Source organism: Perognathus longimembris, chromosome 1 (assembly GCF_023159225.1).
Source record: "Perognathus longimembris pacificus isolate PPM17 chromosome 1, ASM2315922v1, whole genome shotgun sequence".
Lineage (NCBI taxonomy): Eukaryota > Metazoa > Chordata > Mammalia > Rodentia > Heteromyidae > Perognathus > Perognathus longimembris.
Window position 1 is genome coordinate 133,242,147 of NC_063161.1, and position 13,881 is coordinate 133,256,027.

Below are 13,881 nucleotides of genomic sequence, written 5' to 3' on the forward strand. Positions count from 1 at the left end.
TTTTTGTTGCCAGTCCTGGGGCATGGACTCAGGGCCTGAGCACTGTCCCTGGCTTCTTTTTGCTCAAGGCTAGCACTCTGCCACTTGAGCCACAGCGCCATTTCTGGCCTTTTCTATATATGTGGTGCTGGGGAATCGAACCCAGGGCTTCATGTATACAAGGAAAGTACTCTTGCCACTAGGCCATATTCCCAGCCCAAGCATCTAACTTTTTTATTTTTTATTTTTGTCAGTGCTGGGGCTTGGAACTCAGGGCCTGAGCACTGTCCCTGGCTTCTTTTTGCTCAAGGCAGCACTCTACCACTTGAGCCACAGCACCCCTTCTGGCTTTTTCTATATGTGTGGTGCTGAGAAATCGAACCCAGGGCTTCATGTATACGAGGCAAGCATTCTTGCCACTAGGCCATATTCCCAGCCCTAACTTAAAAAAAAACAAAAACAAAAACAACACTTACATTGTCCTTGAAACTTTCTCTGCTCTTGGTTTCTGTGAAGATGTATTCTTCACCTCTCTCAGTCTCCCTTCCCACCTCTATAAGATGTGGGAGATGTTTTCTAAGGGTGAGTCTTTATCCTTTTCACTTTATCTTTGTTTCTATCTTTCAGCTATTACAGGTGTTTTCTTTCTTTCTTTTTTTTTTGCCAGTCCTGGGGCTTGAACTCAGGGCCTGAGCATTTTCCCTGGCTTCTTTTTGCTCAAGGCTAGCACTCTCACTTGAGCCACTTCCGGCTTTTTCTATACATGTGGTGCTGAGGAATCAAACCCAGGGCTTCATGTATACGAGGTGAGCACTTTGCCACTAGGCCATTTTCCCAGCCCCTACTGGTGTTTTCTAAATAAATGTCTGAGTGGTAAGATCACATTTTTCAAGTGTATCTTGGCATTCTTGACCTGGAGGTTGCCTCAAACTTAGCATAGCTAAATTAATCTTTAACTTTTTGATTGGAATAGTAGCATCATGTTTCTGGCCATGCAGTTGTATATCTTCAGAATTAACCTTGACCCTGTCTTCTCTTTTTTTTTTTTTTTTTTTTTTGCCAGTCCTGGGGCTTGAACTCAGGGCCTAAGCACTGTCCCTGGCTTCTTTTTGCTCAAGGCTAGCACTCTTCCCCTTGAGCCACAGCACCACTTCTGGCTTTTTCTATATATGTGGTGCTGAGGAATCGAACCCAGGGCTTCATGTATACGAGGCAAGCACTCTTGCCACTAGGCCATATTCCCAGCCCGCCTTCTCTTTCTTATACAGTTCTGTCAGTTAATTCTTCCCCATGTCCCACGTGCTTGCTCATTTATTCCCTCTTTATTCCCACCCCAACCACCACACACAGAGACTTGACCCTCTTATTCCCCATACTGAGAAAACTGAAGTTTTCCTTCTAATTTTGCTTTCCCTAGTCTAACCTGTATAAACAAGCCAGAACATTCTCCCCACAACTGGCTCTGAACTAGACGTCCTGTAAGGCTTCAGAACTGCTACAGAATAAAGACTAACCTCAATTTGGCATTTAAGGTCACCTTCCCAGTGTTCTCTCCCATTACTTCCTTGAAACCATGCAGTGTTCCGATTAAATAGCACTCTGCTTCTCATTGACTCTTTAAGCACACACAAGACCTGTATTCCTACCTTCTAGTTGTTTAGTGCTCTTCTCTGTATCTGTCCATCGGTCAGTGCCTCTTGTCACAAAGCCTTTGATGATGCTGATGCTGATGCGGGGGAGGGGGGAGGTGTTAGACACTCTCCACACTCATAGTGGGTACCTTGACACCACACCTGCATTGTCTCACCGAGTTCCTTCAACCAATATGATCCCCATGTCACAAATAGGAAATTACAGTTTAAAGAAGTTAGGCACATTCCTAGGAAACAAACACGTAAGTGGCATAGTTAGGTCCCAAACCAAGACTACCTAGCCCCATATCCCACAGGTTTCACCATAATTTCATATGGCCTTTTTCCTACTTCTTATAAGGGATTTCTCAAGTTACGATTATTAGGAGCCTCTTATATGGTTAATGACATATAATTTTGAAATTTTTTTGTTTATGTATGACATCTTTTGTATTTTATTTATTCATCAAACATTTATTGAGCGTGTGTGTGTGTGTGTGTGTGTGTGTGTGTGTGTGTGTGTGTGTTTGCCAATTCTGGCGCATGAACTCATCAGGGCCTGGGCACTCTATTTGAGGTTTTGGTTTTAGTTTTGTTTCCCTCAAGGTTAATGCTCTACCACTTGAGCTATAGTTCTATTTGTTGTTTTTTTGTTTTGTTTTGTTTTTAATTTTTTTAAAAATTATTTATCTATTGTCAAAGTGATGTACAGAGGGGTTACAGTTTCATACGTAAGGCAGTGCATACATTTCTTATCCAACTTGTTACCTCCTCCCTCATTCTTTTTTTTTTTTTTTTTTTTTTTTGGCCAGTCCTGGGCCTTGGACTCAGGGCCTGAGCACCATCCCTGGCTTCTTCCCGCTCAAGGCTAGCACTCTGCCACCTGAGCCATAGCACCCCTTCTGGCCGTTTTCCATATATGTGGTGCTGGGGAATCGAACCGAGAGCTTCATGTGTAGGAGGCAAGCACACTTGCCACTAGGCCATATTCCCAGCCCCTATTTGTTTTTTTGTTTGCCAGTCCTGGGCCTTGGACTCAGGGCCTGAGCACTGTCCCTGGTTTCTTTTTGCTCAAGGCTAGCACTCTGCCACTTGAGCCACAGCGCCACTTCTGGCCGTTTTCTACATATGTGGTACTGGGGAATCGAACCCAGGGCTTCATGTATATAAGGCAGGCGCTCTTGCCACTAGGCCATATTCCCAGCCCCTGAGCCATAGTTCTAATTCCTGCATTTTGGTGCTAAGTTAGGGATAAAAAGTCTCATGGAGTTTCCTACCTGGGCTGGCTTTGAACTGTAATCCTCAGATCTCAGCCTCCTGAGTAGCTAGGATTACAAGCATGAGCCACCAGTGCCCAGGGTTGATCCAGTTTTGAAAGTTGAATAAGAATTAACTCAGGACACAGCAAGGCCCAGGGAAATATAGGCTCTGGAGTTTGATCTCAGTTCATCAGACCAGGTTCTGTGTGACCTTGAGCAAGTTATGTAGAATTTTCTAGCCTCAACAGCTTTATGTACAGAATGGGCATTAGAACACACACCTTTTTTTCTTTTTTGGTTGGTCATGGGGCTTGAACTCTGGGCTTGGGCACTACCCTGAGCTCTTATGCACAAAGCCCATGTTCTATCACTTTGAGCCACAAGCCACTTCTGGCTTTTGAGTAGTTAATTTGAGATAAGAGTCTCATGGACTTTTCTGCTTGGGCTGGCTTCCAGCGGTGATTCTCATATATCAGCCTCCTGAGTAGCTAGGATTACTAGGTGGTGTGAGCCACCTGCACCCACCTATAACACACAGCTTTTATGGCTCTTGTGAGAATTTAGAATGGTGACTTAGGGCAAGCTTCCAGCACAGCGCCTGGCACAAAGCAGACCTTAACAGAGCGATGGTTTTGATTGTTCTTGATCTCAAAGTATAAGTGAATTTGAGCTGCCAGGTCATAAAGCTGGGCATTGGAGCTATGTGATAGGGAAGGAACTAGAGACTCAGAGAAAGGCTACTGTCACATAGACTGGCTTAGTGGCAGTTGGGACTGGAACTTGGATCTTCTAACAGTTCTACTGCCTCCCCCCACCTCTCTGGCATTTGGAATGCCATTGTGTTCAAGTCAGTTCTCCTCATTCCCTGATTTAGAGAAGCAATTCCCAAACTTACCAATCATTAACTACATATTTTGTGATTATTGTGTGTGTGTGTGCTGTTACTGGGGCTTGAACACTTAGCTGGGGCACTATCTCTTAGCTTTTGTATTCAGAGCTGGTGCTCTACCACTTGGACCACAGCTTGACTTCTAGTTTTTGCTAATTAATTGGATAAAAGAGTCTCATGGACTTTCTTGCCCCAGCTGGCTTCGAATAGCAATCCTCAGAGCTTGACCTCCTGAGTGGCTAGGATTACAAGCATGAGCCACCAGTGCTTGGCTTCATTGTGTAGGGTGTTTTTTTTGTTGTTGTTGGTTTGTTTTGTTTTTGCCATGCTCTGGTAATATCTATGTAGCTACTTTGTATCTTTCCCTAAACTCACTTTTAAAATTTTATGTTGCCATCAATATTTAACTAACAATGTCACCTATGAAATCACCTGTTTGTGGTTGTAAAAAAATTGTATTTCTCTGAAGATACATGAAAATAGATACCAGGAGCTGAGAATGTGGCTTAATGGTAGAATGCTGGCCTAGCATGCATGAAGCCCTGGGTTCTATTCCTTGGTACCACATACATAAAAAAAAGCTGGAGTGGCACTGTGGCTCAAGTGGTGTAGTGCTAGCCTTGAACAAAAGAAGTTCAGGGATAGTGCCCAGGCCCTGGGTTGAAGCACCAAAACTGGCAAAAAGTAAAAAGTCCTGGCGCCCGGCTCCCTTTTTGTTTTTTGTACACCAGTACTGGGGCTTGAATCAGGGTCTCATACTACATTTTTTTTGCTTAAGGCTGATACTTTATTACCTGAGCCACTTCCAAGACAAATACCAAGATATTCTGTATAAAATTATCTGATATATATTATATATCCTTCTTCTTAGTATATATATCCATATATCCGGTAGTATGCATCCCACATCTTGGAAATACTGGTTTATATAATTAATCAGTTAATTACTTTTTTTTGCCAGGCCTGAGACTTGAATTCAAGGCCTAGGCACTGTCTTTGAGCTTCTTTTTTTCAAAGCTAGCACTCTACCACTTATGCTGTTGTGCCAAGTCGCAAGACCACCCCCAAGAAGACCACCGAGATTCAGACACTCCGAAATGCAAAAGCAAGGCAAGGGTTTATTGAACGAGCTGCCAACTCGGGCCTCGTCCTACCCACCGACACAGCGGAGGTTAGGAGGAAGCCCCGAGCTGTGATTACACAGGGCTTATAAAGGCAAAGAACAAGGTTACAACAATCAGCTGTGCAAGCAAGATTAGCACACAGGTACAAATCTGATTGGCTCAGGGTTCGATTCTAAAATGGGGTTCACGTGGTGGGGCCTGACTTCAAAGTCTGGCACCTCATTTCCCCCTTTTTCTTTTTGGTACCTTGGGAGCCAATCATGGCTCCATTCTGTCCATTTCAATGGCTTGCATGTCTAGGGGATGATATAGAGGTAAGGCATGGGCCAGTAGGACCCAATGTAGTAACCAAAGGGCCTGTCACCATTTCTTACAAGAATATTCTCTGTACCTCTGTTCTGCATGTCTCTAGTTTATCCTGCCTCATCTTCCCAAAAACAACTCTGGTCCCTTGATTTTAAAGGGGGGCTGATGGGTGAAGATCATCCATCTTCTGTAATTTCTTCAGGCTGACTCAGGGGCGTTGACCTTACCTAGCCAGGAACCTATAACCTTAGTCTACTTTTCCAAGGGACTGCAGGATTGCTGCAAACTGAAAATTAACTTTCAGCTATACAGACTTACCATTAGCTCTATAGTGTTTAGTATCCAAATGTAAGCAACAAAATAATACATAAACTTCTCAACTGTGCTCTAAGGGTCGGGTGGCTATACCCGTATTCCTGAGCAAGCTCAAAACTACCTAAAATAAGGGGGTCACCTCACTTTGGAGTGAGCTGCCAAAATGACATCAACACTAGCCAGGGTAGTAAGGAAAGAAGGCAAAAAGAAAATTATAACAATATTCAGTCTAACTTTCTTTTCTTGAGGCGAAGGCGAAGCGGCTGAGTTGGGTGCTTGGAGACCTCCCATGTTCCATCACGGTAGTTGTCATCCAGGGCAAAGGGGTCAGCTGGCCTGGCGTGGGAGCAATGGACCCAAGTGGTGACGCCATCTACTTTAAGGGCCGTGGGAGTAGTCAGTAGCACCACGTAGGGTCCCTTCCATCGTGGTTCTAAGGATTTGGAGTTATGCCTCCGGACGAACACCCAATCTCCTGGCCTGAATAAATGGGGGATAGGGACAGAAGCAGAATCATATAATGCCTTGAGTTGGGGCCACATTTTCTTGTGCACGAGCTGCAAATAATCAAGTTTACACAAAAATTCAATATCATCCAAATCAGTGAGCAATTCAGTCTGAAGGCTAGGGATAATGGGCGGAGGGTACCCGTACATTATTTCAAAAGGAGTAAAGCCAAGTTGATAGGGAGAATTTCTTACCCTAAGTAGAGCAAAAGGAAGGAGTGACACCCAGTCTGCGCCAGTCTCTAAGGCCAATTTAGTTAAGGTCTCTTTTAGAGTCCGATTCATTCTCTCTACCTGTCCTGAACTCTGGGGTCTACAAGCACAATGCAATTTCCAATCTGTCCCCAGTGCAGCGGCTATTCCCTGACTTACTTTTGAAACGAAAGCCGGTCCGTTGTCCGACCCAATGGTGGATGGGAAGCCATACCTGGGTAGGATTTCTTCCAGGATCTTCTTAGCCACTATATTCGCAGTTTCATGCTTTGTTGGATAGGCTTCCACCCATCCTGAAAAGGTGTCTACAAAAACTAGCAAATATTTGTATCCAAATTTTCCAGGTTTGATTTTTGTGAAATCTACTTCCCAATACACGCCTGGCCTATCCCCACGGAAGCGAGCTCCTTTAGTAACTTGTTGATTGGGGGCATTGGTAAGCTGACAGGCCTTGCAATTTTTAACAATATTTTCAATAAGTTGATCTCCTTGTCTAATTTTTACTTTGGAATGTCGGAGCAAGTCCTGCATTCTTCGGGTTCCCATGTGAGAAGCTCGGTGGATTCTTTTAAGGATCCCCTTACCTAGCCTTTGTGGCAAGATAAGTTTCCCTTCACCAGTTTTCCACCAGTCATCGTTTCCTTCTCTGTCCAGGGTTTTGTGGGTCATGGGAATTTTTTTTATCCACTCCAAGTCTTCCTGGGAATACTGGGGTACAGGAGGCAAAGCTCGTGGTCCTGGGTCTACTACAGTCAATACTTCTGCTCTGGGATGGAGGGCTGCTTCCTTAGCTGCCTGGTCAGCCAGATTATTCCCTCTAGTCACCGAATCAACTCCCTTTTGATGACTCGGGCAATGCATAATGGCAATCTTTGCTGGTTCCCATAGGGCCCGGATGAGGCTTAAAATCTCCTGTCTGTTTTTAATGGCCTTTCCTTCAGCTGTCAGTAGCCCCCTTTCTTGGTAAATGGCTCCATGGATGTGTACAGTGGCAAAAGCGTACCGGCTGTCCGTATAGATATTTAGTCTCATTCCTTTTCCCATCTGTAAAGCTTTTGTTAGTGCCACTAGTTCTGCTCTTTGTGCAGAAGTCCCCTGAGGGAGTGCCTCTGCCCACAATATCTCAGTGTCCGTAGTAACCGCCGCACCCGCATACCTTTTTCCATCTCGAATGAAGCTGCTGCCATCGGTGAACCAGGTGTGCTCGGCATGTGATAGCGGCAAATCCAGCAAGTCTGGCCGGAGGCTATGTGTTTGGGCCAGGATCTGGTCACAATCATGCAGGGGCGCTTCCAGATCCGGATCCGGCAGCAGAGTTGCTGGGTTTAATGCTGTTGGTACACAGAAGCTGATACGTGCCGGGTTAAGTAACAACGTTTGGTAATGGACCATGCGGGCATTGCTCATCCATCGGTCAGGTGGTTGTTTTAGCACCCCCTCTAGAGCATGTGGAGTGGCTACAGTCAGATTCTGTCCCAGAGTCAACTTATCTGCATCTTTTACCAAGAGGGCTACTGCAGCTATTATTCTTAAGCACGGAGGCCACCCAGCGGCGACAGGATCCAATTTCTTTGACAAATAGGCGACCGGTCGTCTCCAGGGCCCAATTGGCTGGGTGAGCACCCCTTTTGCTATTCCTTTCTTTTCGGCCACAAACAATGTGAATGGTTTATTCACGTCAGGTAGGCCTAAGGCTGGGGCTTCTAGAAGGCTTTTCTTGATTGCCTCAAAGGCTTTTTGCATCTGCTCAGTCCAATGAAATTCTGGGAGGTTTTTGGTGGCTTCATATAAAGGCTTGGCCATCTCAGCGAACCCAGGTATCCACAGCCGGCAAAAACCCGCCGTTCCCAGGAATTCTCTGACTTGTCTCGCTGACTTAGGCACAGGAATTTTTAGCACAGTCTCTTTACGTGCATCTGACAGCCAACGCTTGCCCTCTTTTAATATGAAGCCCAGATAGGTGACTTCAGGTTTACAAATTTGTGCCTTTTTAGTGGAGGCCCTATAGCCCAAATTGCCAAGAGTCTTTAAGAGCCTAGCTGTTCCCTTTAAACAACTATCCTTGTCTGGAGCAGCTATTAACAAATCATCTACATATTGCAATAGACTTATTTCAGTATTTTGGGAGCGGTACTCACTTAGGTCTTCATGTAACGCCTCATCAAAGATTGTAGGCGAATTCTTAAATCCTTGAGGCAGCCTGGTCCAGGTCAATTGACCGCTTATCCCGATTTCAGGATCGTGCCAAGTAAATGCAAAGTAGCTTTGGCTCTGTGAGGCTAAGGGCAGGCTAAAGAAAGCATCCTTTAGATCCAACACAGTATACCACACATGGCTCGGTGACAGGGAGCTCAGCAGGGTATATGGGTTTGGGACTGTTGGATGAATGTCCATTACTCTCTTGTTAACTTCTCTCAAGTCTTGCACTGGTCTATAATCATTGGAATTAGACTTTTTTATAGGCAATAATGGAGTATTCCAGGCTGACTGGGTGGGCTTCAGAACTCCTAAATCTAATAATTTTCTGATGTGAGGAGTGATCCCTTTCTTTGCTTCTAGTGACATAGGGTACTGGCAAACTCTTACTGGGTCAGCTCCGGCTTTAAGTTCCACAAAAATTGGAGGACGATGTTTTGCCAGTCCCATTCCCCCAGTTTCTGCCCATGCTTGGGGAAACGCCCGTAGCCACTCATTTTCTGGAGACTCGGGCTTGAGATGCTGGTATAGCCTATACTCTTCTTCTAACTTGCTAGTTATTAGTATACTAACAGGCTTTTCTCTTGAGTTCGTCACAGAAATCCCACTGTCTGTGAACTGTATCTGAGCTTTCATTTTCGTTAAGAGATCACGTCCAAGCAATGGATAGGGGCAGTCAGGGATGACTAAAAACGAGTGGGTTACCTGGCCCGCTCCCAAGTCCACTGTTCTTTGAGTAGTCCATTTATAGGGTTTAGTGCCCGTTGCACCTTGGACCCATGTTGTTTTAGTGGACATCGGCCCTCTCGGGGCTAGTAATACTGAATTTTCTGCTCCCGTATCTACCATGAACATGACTGGATTCCCCTCCACTTTTAATGTTATCCTGGGCTCAGGGAGGGGATCTGAACCCCGACTCCCTCAGTCACTGTCCTCAGCCATCTCTAAGGTTGACAACACTCTTGATCCTACTTTATGTTTTTCCTCCTTTTCCTGGGCTAGCTCTGGGCAGTTTCTGATCCAATGCCCCTCCTTCTTGCAATAAGCACATTGATTCTTCCCCATCCTTGGTTGGGGTTTGGGCTTTTGCTCCTTACTTGGAGAGGAGGACTGTCTAAAGTTTCCTGCCTGCATAGAGGTCAGGATTTCCCTGAGTTCCTTCTGTTGTTGTTCCAAAATCCTAGCCAGACTCCTTTCCTGTCTTCGTTCTCCTGTTTCTCTCTTATTATAAACCTTTTCCGCCACTGCTACTAGATCCCTAATAGATTTTTCCCCAAGCCTGTCTAGAGCCTGCAATTTCCGCTTTATATCCGGTGCGGCTTGATTTACGTAGGCAAACATAATCATCTGAGCAGATTCCTGGGTCTCAAGATCATATGGGGTGTATTGACTAAAGGCTTCCATAAGACGCTCAAGGTATGCTGCCGGACTTTCACTTTCTCCCTGTCTGATATCATAAACTTTGGCCATATTTGTAGGTCGGCGAGCCGCCGCCTTGAGACCTGCCAGCAGAGCCTGGCGATAGACAAGGAGTCGCTCCCTACCTTCAGCCGTATTGTAGTCCCATGCTGGTCGGGTCTGGGGAAAATAGGTATCAATCAAGGCAGGATCCGTGATGGGTGCTCCGTTGGGGCCAGGGATAAGTCTCCGGGCCGCTTCTTGAATACGACCTCTCTCCTCATTGGTGAAAAGTACCTGTAAAAGCTGGCTACAATCATCCCAAGTGGGCTGGTGAGTGAAAAGTATAGTTTCAAACAAGCGAATTAAGTCCCGAGGTTTCTCAGAAAAGGGGGCATTTTGGGCACGCCAATTGTAAAGATCACTAGTAGCAAATGGCCAGTATTGGAATTGTTGTCGACCGTCCGCATCCACAGGACTTATAGGGCGTAGGGGAAGGGTAGTAGATTTGTGAAGAGATGTAATTCTTTGGCGCCGGCGAGTTGATTGAGCGGGGCCCTCCGGGGCAGAGGGCACAGCTGAAACATCTTCCTCAGAGTCCTCCTCTTGGAGAGTTAACTGGGGTGGGGCGTATGGAGGGGGAAGCATTTCCTCCTCTGTGCTTCCTCCCTGGAGGACAGGTGGATATAATTTCTTTTCTCCCCTCTTAGGTTCTCTCTTGGCACCCCGTGTTTTTTGAGTGAATATTGGGGTAGGGGAAGGAGTGGAGGAGGGAGTTGGTAAGAAAGGCCGAACCCAAGCTGGAGTGTCCCTGTCAACTAGTTCTTTCCAGGTGTCTATATAAGGAATCTGGTCTATATAGCCTGAACGAGGGGCTTCGATTAGGCTTTGTAAGGTACTGATCTTAATGATGTCAAAGCTTCCCTCAGGTGGCCAATTAACTCTCTCAAGGGTGGGCCATTCTGACTTGCACAGGGTAATCCACTTTTCCTTCTTAAGGGCCACACCTCGGTTCTGAGCTATCTCCTTGATCTCCTTCCAGTGAACTAGAGTCAAATCTAGGGGGCTAGATGGAGGACCCCAAGATAGAACGTTACCCATAGCTCTGATCAGATGTTTAGTCCAAAAGGCTACAAAAGAAAAGAAACCAAAACAATTAATACAGAAGGAAAAAAACATAGGCAAGATCAAGAACAAGAAAAACTGGAGATTTCCCAAGTTGGCCCACACATCCCCCTGCAAGGATGCAGAAAGAGTGAATTCAAGTTGAAAGCGGGGCTCCAGAGATCCCCCTTTAAGGGTGAAGAGTCTGGGACATCCCCCGGTCTCACCAGGATTGTCAAGTAAGTACATCTGCTTCGACAACCCCTTCAAGAAATAAGCAAAAGCAAGACAAACAAACAGGCACATTACAGGACAAGACAAATGAACAGCGCTGTTTTCTTACCTTCGGAGTCTGGGATCTCGGGGTCTCTGGGGCTATCCCGGACGAGCCCCCAAATGTTGTGCCAAGTCGCAAGACCACCCCCAAGAAGACCACCGAGATTCAGACACTCCGAAATGCAAAAGCAAGGCAAGGGTTTATTGAACGAGCTGCCAACTCGGGCCTCGTCCTACCCACCGACACAGCGGAGGTTAGGAGGAAGCCCCGAGCTGTGATTACACAGGGCTTATAAAGGCAAAGAACAAGGTTACAACAATCAGCTGTGCAAGCAAGATTAGCACACAGGTACAAATCTGATTGGCTCAGGGTTCGATTCTAAAATGGGGTTCACGTGGTGGGGCCTGACTTCAAAGTCTGGCACCTCAATGCCACAGCTCCACTTTCAGTTATTTTTGATAGTTTAGTGTAGGTAAGAGTCTCACAGACTTTCCTGCCTGAGTTGGCTTTGAACCATGATCCTCGATCTCAGCCTCCTGAGTAGCTAAGATTACAAGTGTGTGCCACTGGCACCTGGCACTACTTTATTTTTTATTTTTTTGAGATAGGGTCTTGCGATGTATCTCTGGGTAGCCTGAAACTCATGATCCTCTTGCTTCAGCTGCCCCATCACTGGGATTAATTGTTTGTTGTTGTTGTTGTTTGGCCAGTCTTGGGGCTTGGACTCAGGGCCTGAGCACTGTCCCTGACTTCTTTTTGCTCAAGTCTAGCACTCTGCCCCTTGAGCCACAGCGCCACTTCTGGCCATTTTCTGTATATGTGGTGCTGGGGAATTGAACCCAGGGCCTCATGTATATGAGGCAAGCACTCTTGCCACTAGGCACTAGGTCATATCCCCACCTGGGGTTAGTTTTGTATTCCATATCTAGCTACTGAATTCTTTGTTTCCACAAAACTTCTAGATTATGTCCAAACTCATCCTAAAAGCAGAACTTTCCTCTGCTGTGATTAGTTTATATCCAAAAGGGATAGAGAAAAGGATCAGACTCACACCCTGGCCTGCCACCAGCCTACTGTTATTTATATCAGCTAGGCTCTATGTGATCTGTTGTTGAATTCTTGCCTTCCATTTTAGCTGACTTTTTCAACTTAAAGTTTTCAATTTAAAGTTCCTTGCATATGTACTACAACCTAACCTAATGCATAGTCTGGGCTGTATAGAAACCTCAACATCCTGCTTCCAGAGGAGTTTAGAGTTAGAATAAAGTAGATCAGACTCTGCTCAAAACAGAACCTTCCAAATGGTTCCATTCACTGTGCCTGCCAGAGGCTGTATACACTCAGTGCAGAGCTCTTGGCTGAACCCACTTAGCCACTGGATGGATGTGAGTGACACTTGCATCATTCTGTGAACTGGGTCACAAGCTCTGGCTCCAGCACTTTCCCTTGGAGGTAGTTGGCCTTGCTCTCTCATTCCCTGACACTCCCTCCTCTCTCCCTAGGCTTCCTCTGGGTGAGTTAAGCTTAGAGATTGTTTGCATACCAAACACTTAGCTAATAGATACCTTATTCTATCACAATCTACCCAACAAATGTTAGGACTTTTTCTTGTGTATATTGTTATTATCTACTGACAGTTTGATTGTATTTTTAGCCTAGTCAGGGAGGGAAGAGGAGTAACTCTAGCAGGCAGTAAACATATTGTGAGGTCTTTCTTGCCTGGCTTTTCCCTAATGGTCTGTGAGTACCATGACAGAGTCCAGGGTCTGATGTGATGTGGTTTTATCAGCATATGTCCTGGGAACATTCAGTGTGTGGATGAAGAATCCCTTTCTATTTCCCTTTCTATTTCTCTATGTTCTGTATTGTGGTTCTCTGTGCAAAGCCTCATGCCCCCTTGGAAAGGAAGGGAGTGGCAAGCCTGCCTAGACTTGTAACTGGGACCCATATTCGCAAGAAGCACATCTTATTCTTAGGTTTAAATGTCAGGATGTTCTTGCTAATCAAGAAAGAAATTAAAATAAAACCAGAGTAGCCATCCTCAAAGTCTGCTAGAAACACCGAGAATTGCTCATACCTCTCTGAAGGGCCTTGGACTTTCAATGAAGCAAAAATAGGATGTTGTACTTTATAATTGATACAACTTTCATCATTAAAATTGGAGATTGCATTTCACTTCTCAGGAAACACTAATAAGAGCAATTATTGGCCAAATAGTGTGTGTAAAAATGGATAGATCAAGAGCGCTTGTTTCTCTCTCTCTCTCTCTCTCTCTCTCTCTCTCTCTCTCTCTCTCTCTCTCTCTCTCTCTCTCTCTCTCTCTCTCTCTCTCTCTGGTGCTGGTCCTGGGACTTGAATTGCAGGCCTGGGCACTGTCCCTGAGCTTTACTTATTTGCTCAAGGCTAGTGATATACCACTTGAGCTACAGCTCCACTTCTGGCTTTATTATTGTGATTATTATTGTTATTATTATTATTATTATTATTATTTGGTGGTGGTGATTAATTGGAGACTTTCCTGCTTGGGCTGAGTCCAAACTATGATCCTTAGATCTCAGCCACCTGATTAGATTTACAAGCATGAGCTGCTAGCCAGTAGTCCGCAAGGACTCTTTCTTAGTTCTTCTATTATCCTTTTTTCCCTCTCTCTTAAAAAAAAGCAACAACTTTTTTGTCAGGATCTT

General features: G+C 45.3%; 1 protein-coding gene across 1 annotated transcript; it reads right to left on the reverse strand.

Moving 5' to 3' along the window:
• Positions 1 to 1,465: 1,465 nt before the first annotated feature.
• On the reverse strand, positions 1,466 to 10,164 carry LOC125352911 (the record flags this gene model as incomplete). Its single annotated transcript, XM_048348309.1, is given in 3 exon segments — positions 1,466 to 1,474; positions 6,437 to 6,459; positions 6,462 to 10,164. Coding segments are annotated over 3 exon segments (3,735 nt in total), but the record flags the coding sequence as incomplete, so codon positions are not given.
• Positions 10,165 to 13,881: the final 3,717 nt, after the last annotated feature.